We start from the raw sequence: 7450 nt of genomic DNA on the forward strand, positions 1-7450 counted from the left end.
AGCTTTGGAAAACCTAATAAGCCATGAGCCAAAGGCCCCAATCATTTTAATACTTTTTTGTTTAAGAGCAGTAAGAAATCATCTCCTCCACCCCAGACCTTATCACCTCCTTCTGCCAAATGCCACAGGCTCTCAGAGTAGAGTCATCTAGTTCCTTAATGGTTCTCCACCACAGCTTCCCCAAATGACACAGCAACCTGTGACCACGCTGTCCGTGACATTTTCCCAACATAATTAATGTTTCAAATACAAGATTCTCTCCTTTGGCAACAACATACAAACCTCCTGCTACTCGTTTTCTTTTTCCAGTTTTCGGATGCTCCCATTGAGTCTTCTCCTCAGTGTGACTGTTAAAAAAAAAAAAATCCACAATACTATAAACAAAAATTAACATTTCTAAGCAATAATAAATTGTATTAAAGTTGTTCTCTCCCAGATAACACCCTCTCAAGAGTAATGAAAACAAACTCTCAGAAAAGAAACAAGCAGAACATAAATCTTACAGCTTGCATTCCTGGCTGCAGAAGCAATCCTGCAGGAATGTTCTGAGTCACCTTGTAGGCCAGGTGGGGGTAGAGGAGAGGAGGAGGAGGAGGAGGACCAGGCCATCAGCTGGGGGGCAACTTCAGAAAGCGCTACAAATCACCCAGAATATCCAGAGAAGAGTTCTGTTTTGTATTTCTTTTAGTTTTAGTCCAGGATATAATAATAAAAGTCATAATGTCTAATTTATAATGTGGATATTTTAATATAATTGAATATGCTAATCTTCTTAAAATGTGCATTCTTTCCACAGATAAAACTTTCAAGTGTTTCATTAACAGCTATTCCTAAATGTCCCGAGAGGCAGTTGAGAATGCAGTGAACTGGCCCCACAGGCACCTAGTGCGCACCTTTGGTCAAGTTATTCTACCTCTTACCTCCATTTTCTCATCTGCAAAATGGAAACAATTCTAGTACTGATCCCAGGGGGCTGCTCTGAGGACACTGCATATAAAGGAGTTTTACATAGTACCTGGCATATAAGAAGTTCTCAAAATTGCAAGCCATTATTCTAAACAAACCAATTATACAAACTGGCCTGATTCCCACACCAAACTTTGCACATTATCTCAGAACAACATATAATCATAAATAAAACAGCTGAGGCTAGGGCTCAGTGGCAGAGCGCTTGCCTAGCTTGCTCGATTCTCAGCACCACATACAAATAAACAAATAAAATAAACATACAACAAAATAAATAAATAAATAACACAGTGGGCCAATAGCTAGCAACATCTGTCATCAGGTGACAAGGCATCCAGGAACACAAGCCACTTCACAAGGGACACAGCCAGAGGTGGTGGGAGGCACTCGAAGGCTAAGAAAGTGGACTTCCTAAAAGGCCACATATTCTTGCAAAATATAAAACAGTGTTAATCACTGACACCCAGACAATAAAACGTGGACACATCTTCCTTATGTTGAAGAAAATAAGTATAGAGCATGAACTTTCTGGAAAATTTTGCAAGTCACAAGCAAGGGCTGTCTTTTCATTTGTAGTCATTTTTACAAATTCCTAGCAGCTGGGCCTCTGCCCCAGGGGAGGGATCCAGGACCCCCAGGCAGAATGACCAGGACTGGCTGTGGTCAGCCATGTGGGGCTCCTCCACGCCTGCCTCCCTGAGCCGCTGGCAAGGTGAGGCACGCATCCTGGATGCATCCTGGACAGGGCTGGAGCCTGATCACATCACCGTACAAGCAAGCAGTGTCAGTGGCGAAGGTAACCCCCTCCACGTCAGCCACAGCCAAATCCGATCACAAAACAGAAGCTTTACTCCCTCCAAAGCATAACCCACCCACTCCTCTCAGCCCATGGGGAGCAGCAGTAAAGCCACTCCTGCTCATCCTTGCCAACTGAAGGGTGGTCACTGGCTAAGCCGAACACAGAGCAGCATCCAACACCCCTGCTCCTCACTTCACCAGGCGAGCACTTCTTCAAGGTAAGAGATGTGGTCTTTGGCTTGACATGCAAAGTCATCTTGGTCTCCTGGGCCCACATCAGATGAGCTTGCAGTCTAGTTCCCAAGAAGTCTGCACTCAAGAAAGTGACTTCTAGCCAGGTGCAGTGGCACACATCTGTAACCTCAGAGACTTGGGAGGCCCAGGAGGAGGACCACAAGATCAAAGCCAGCCTGGGCAATTTAGTGAGAACCTGTCTCTAAATTCTAAAAACTGCAGTAAAGGTCCTGGGATGTGGCTCAGTGGTAAAGGGTTCCTGGGTTCAGTTATTCCCAGCACTGCAAACGACAAAGCAAGAAGATGACTCCTAACAGCAGAACACCAGGCCCGGGAGCAGGCAAACCAGAGGGCCCCTGGCCCGCACAGCCCTGCTGCCCCACAGCAGGCCCAAGTGCAGACACACGACGATTATAGACTTTCCAGAGCAGACACAGACTCACTCAGAACTTTTTTTTATATATTCTGAAAAACATTTTAAAAACAGAAGAAACTGTCAATCTGTGTTCTTGACGGTGACAGAAACTGTTCAAACCAAGGTTTCTGACCCTCAGCACTACTGACGTCTGGGACCGGGTGATTCCTTGGTGGAGTCCGTCCTGTGCATCCCTGGCCTCTACTCACTAGGTGCCCATACACCAGTCCCCACAGCTGTGGCAAAAGAAAGTGTCCCCAGACATTGCCCATCATCTAGGGCAGGACACAACTGTCCCTGGTGGAGAGTCCAGGCCTGAGTGGAGACGACAGGCCTGGGAGGGAAGGTGCTGCAGCCTGAAGGCCACCTGTCCTGCTTTTCCCACCCGCATGCCTTGGAGCAGCTCTCCAGCTCCCTGTGCCTTGACTTCCTCATCGGTGCCACGGGGACAGGAAGAGCAGCGCTGCCCGGGTTACACAGAACTCATGAGTTAACATGCCCAGCCAAGGACCGCGCCTTCCAACACAAGGATTAGCTTAAGTAAATGCTTATATACGAAAATTAATTAAAAGTATTCTTTTTAGTTATGACCTTAAATGACTTTTTAATGAAGAGAAAATCACGACACATGTCCCCCAAGTGTTATCTTATTCCCCTTAAACAGAAGCCCTCCGTTTTTCCTTTCAGGAAGCTTTCTGTCATTTAAAGAGATAATTAACAGTAATCTTAACTTAAACCAAGGGATCAAAATTAAATTTATATCACATTATGTGAATTCCACTTCTAAGTGCGCTCTTCTAAAGCGTCAGCTGTGAAAGCAGAGTTGAAGTTAGCACAGAGACCTGGAGTGGACCGTGAGGACAGCCACCCTGGGCACAGGGGTACCATCTCCTGGGGGAGCTGGCCATCTCTCCAGGCTTCATAGGAAAAGGGGACGGGGAGGAAGACTCAGGAAGGCCCTAGCAACTACAGTGACAGACAGGACACTGAGTCTTTGTCCCTCCTACCCCATCTCCCAGAGGGGCTACTCTGAGATGCTGGGGGAGGGTGTAGGTCTGCCAGCTCTGCGGTTGAGGTCAGCCTTCAGTAGTGGGTCGTCCTAGAGGACCGCACCCACCCCACCCCCAGGTTGGTAGGCTTTGGAGCCATGTGACCTGTGCCTCTGAGGTCTTCAAGTGCACTGTGGGGACACACTGGCCCAGGGGCACCCACGTAACTGGACAGTGCTGCAGCTACAAAAGGGAAATTCCACAGACCCTAGGGTCTATTTTTTTTTAATGGACACAATATATTTATTTTTATTTATTTATTTTTACTGGTGCTGAGGATCAAACCCAAGGCCCACGTGTGCGAGGCAAGTGCTCTGCCACTGAGCCACAGCTACAGCCAAAGACCCCAAGACCCTACAATCTCTGTCCTTGGGCATGACCTTGCTGCAGTGGAGAAAGAATATCTGGAAAAAGGAATAAATTGAAGGGTGGTTTGAGAGCCTGTTAGCAAAGTTTGCCAAACTCCCAAGAGAAGACAAGTGTCACTTCCAGAGTTATGAGGGAAAAGCAAGGCCAGGGGGCCTGCAGGTCAGGAGAGATCAAGAGGGTGGCTGAATTATGAACAGTTAGAAGGATCTGTCAGCCTATGAGCCAAAGAACAAAGGGCCTGCAGAACTGGAGGGAGGGTCAGCAGAGACACCAGCCAGCCTGGTCCCCAGAGTCATGGTAATAGTGGGGCCAGACAGGCTAGAGTGAGACCAAAGACACTGCTGCAGGTCAGAGGAAGGACTTACGCCAGTCATACACACGAGTCCCCAGGAAGGAAGCAGTTGGGGAAAGCCAAGCCACATGAAGTAAAGTAGGTGAGGAGGCAGAACCAGCCTGAGAAGGAAGGCCCTAGGCCCTAACTTGAGAAGCAGCAGGGGAACGTGGCCAGATGAGAACAGAGGAGGGAGGCAGAGGAGGGAGGCAGAGGAGGGAGGCAGAAGAGGTCTCAGAAAGCCAGGAGCAGGTCAGGGCATCTGTGCCTCGGGGTCTAGTACGCCAGCTGCCCACGGGTCCCTAGTTAACCTTCACTATTCATTCCACGTGCTTCTGTTGCCCTACAGCTTCTGGGTGCTGGGTGCTGGGGAGACTGGTAGACAAGCGAGGCCTGCACTGCAGAGGGACACAGAGCACAAACAGGAAGAAACCTGCAAATGACACTGAGGACCCAGAAGCAGATCCCCAAAGAGATGGGTGCAGGGGTGGGGCACCCAGGCAGGGAAGGTCTCTGGGGCAGTGAGTGACGTTTAGGCTCAGCTCTGAGGGAGGAGAGGAGCACAGTGCACACATCCTCAGGCTCAGGGGCCAGGCCTCCTACACTGCTGAAGCATTCTCTGCGGCTAGAATTGTCCCTTTCATTCTCCCAAGCCTCAATTCTTCTAAAGACACAATCCGAAAGTGGTGTCTTGGCTCCAAACCTGCAGTGGACCTGAGCCTAGCAACAGAGCCCCATCTCCTCAGCAAGGTGCAGAAGGGCCTCCCTCACCTGGGTCTTTCCTCCCTGCCTCAGTGTAAACACACCTGCTCAGGTGTGGCCTGTGGTCTCCACACACTGTCTCTGCCCTGGCTGCCCTCCTGCCCACTTCATCCACCTTCTTCTTCTGGGTCCTAGGATGCCTCCCTAACGTGCCCCCACCTACCAACTTGCCTCTCATTGTAGACAGGCTGCCACTCAGCACACACACGGTGTTCGAACTAACATGTCAGTCTATTCAATAACACTGAGCACAGCTGATGACAACTGGGTTGTGCACATTGGCATATACCTGTAACCCCAGCTCCTTGGGAGGCTGAAACAGGAAGATCACAAGTTTGAAGCCAGCTTGGGCAATTCAGTGAGACCCTGTCTCAAAATAACAAAAAGGGCTAAGGATGTAGCCTCCAGATTCAATCCTCAGTACCCTCTCCCACCCTCCCCCTGAAAAAAAAAAAATAACCAAGTCTTACTATCATAGTGCCCGAGCTTGAGGCCTGACACATAGAATCTCTATAAGATCACCAGAGGTTTTTTTTTTTTGGAGTTTTTTTGTTTTGTTTTGTTTTGTTTGTTTGTTTGTTTTCTTTCTTTCTTTCTACCTGGCCACCATAACTGCAGCAGTCACAACTTTGGGCCTTGGGTAGATCAGAATCACCAAAAATATTTCAGCCTACCTATCAACCTACATTTGGGGAGAAGGGAGGGCCCAAACTAATTAACTCAATTTGGGGAGGTGGGGGACCCAAGAAAAAAATTTTATCTTAAATGAAAATTATAGTGTTCATACTAATTTGTTTCTAAAAGCCAGATAATAATCCACTTATCTGGAAAACTTAAAAAAAAAAAAAAATAGACTCCCCAAGTGGAGAGTCTGAAGCAACAGGTTCTCTACAGAGATCTAATGTCTTCATTTAAGACATTTAAGACATTTAAGACACATCAGGCTGAAAAGACAGAGATAGCTGTGGCTCCCAACACATCTAAAAGAGTAAGTGACTGAACATTAGGTGTTTTATGCACACTGCCTCAAAGGGCCCTTCTATCAATCCATTTTACAGATGAGAAAACAAGCTGAGTTCTTACAATGACTCAAAGTCACACAGTGATGGAAAAAGGGTCTACTAGGGTACCCAATAATGAAGTTACATACAGCATTTGTTTGTAGGAAAATACATACTCCTAGGCCTTCAAACCCCCAAGGAGAGAGCTGGGCTTGTGCATATTTTAAAATTCCTTTCTCTCTGGGGGAACTGTCATCACCGCACCGTGCAGTGCTGCCTCCTGAACAGCAGAGGGCGCGCCTGGCCGCTGCCAGGTGACCCCGCTTGACCCAGAGCCCACAAAGGGGCCGGCTCCTTCTGGGGGACCCTCCAGCCTCTGACAATCGCTGTCAATTAGCACCGCCCTCGCCATGTCGGGAGGCGCAGCCCCCCGAAGCGCGAGGCCGTAGGGTTCCAGGTGCGACCCATCCAGGTGCGTCCCAGGCCCAGCGGCCCCATTGCGGCCCCCTTACTTGGCATAGTAAACCCAGCCGTCCTTGGTGGTTCTCTCTTCCCAGCCCGGGGGCAGCTCATCCTCGCTGTCCGTGTCGTCCAGGCCCGCATAGCGCAGGGCTGCCATGGCGGATAGAGGAGGCGCTCGCCCGCTGTCCCGCTCGCGCGCCGCGGGTCTCCTCTCCCAGGAACTCACTCCCGCTTCAACCGAGCGCCGCGCGCGCCGGGGCCCGACCGCTCGCGCCTGCGCACCGCGCAGCCCAGAGCCGCACAGCCTGATCCGTAAATGTAATCCAGTCTCCTGGGTTTTGCAGCTCCCGACATAAAAGGGGAGGAGCTTAGGAAGACCACCAGAGAAAGCTTGAAGGAGACTGCGCTGCATCTCGGCTAGAAGTAAAGCCCGGAGAAGGCTGCGTAGTTCAGAGACGGGGCGGAGTTTCTTCGCTCTGCGGGAGGCAAGGAAGGGGCGTGCTCATCCAGTCACGGTTCAGGACTCCGCCCGTTGCTGGGCGACCTGTAACCACTTCCGCGTGGTTCTAGCCAATCCTGCAGGAGCCCCAGCAATTGCGCATCCTGGGAAATGTAGTTTAGGCCCAACCGGAATAGAAAGTGGAGCAGAAAAGAAGGATTCTAATAGGGAAGTCCTGGACTCCAGCCCCTCCTTATTTTAAGGCCTCAGGAAGAGTAAACATTCCTGACTAAAAACCATCCAATTGCCCTCATTCGGGCTGATTCACAAATTTTGCTGTGCATAGAAAAGTGGCATTATAAACTTGGAAAATTTAAATTACAAATTCTCACGCCTCCTAATTCCCTAGTCCTGCAGAATAACCTTCCATCCATAGTGTGCTTCTATTGATAATAATCAGTAACGTTTATGGATCCATTAAGGGATGGTGGCATGGTGGCCAGGAATTCATAGGCTCTCTCTTGCACATATCCCACACCTCTGTGACGTGGACTCACTTCAGAAGGATAAGTAACTACCCAAAGGACCACGGAAGAACAGAATCAGGTAATTCCGGGAAGTTCA

At 49.3% G+C, this 7450-nt stretch overlaps 1 protein-coding gene across 10 annotated transcripts in view; it reads right to left on the reverse strand.

Annotated features, from left to right (window-relative positions):
* Wwox (WW domain containing oxidoreductase) overlaps positions 1 to 6815 on the reverse strand; it is an 875116-nt gene extending 868301 nt beyond the window's left edge. For 2 of the 10 annotated variants that reach the window (XM_048792595.1, XM_048792600.1), the window contains exons 1-2: positions 6438 to 6803; positions 283 to 347 (exon numbers count right to left, since the gene is read on the reverse strand). In XM_048792595.1, the coding sequence (XP_048648552.1) occupies positions 283 to 347; positions 6438 to 6799 (427 nt within the window). In that variant the 5' untranslated portion in view covers positions 6800 to 6803. Of the gene's footprint in view, positions 1 to 282; positions 348 to 6437 lie in introns of all 10 variants that reach the window. The other 8 variants (XM_048792594.1, XM_048792597.1, XM_048792596.1 and 5 more) reach the window with 7 other exon arrangements.
* Positions 6816 to 7450: the final 635 nt, after the last annotated feature.

This window comes from Marmota marmota, unplaced genomic scaffold (genome assembly GCF_001458135.2).
Source record: "Marmota marmota marmota unplaced genomic scaffold, marMar, whole genome shotgun sequence".
In the NCBI taxonomy this organism is placed as follows: domain Eukaryota; kingdom Metazoa; phylum Chordata; class Mammalia; order Rodentia; family Sciuridae; genus Marmota; species Marmota marmota.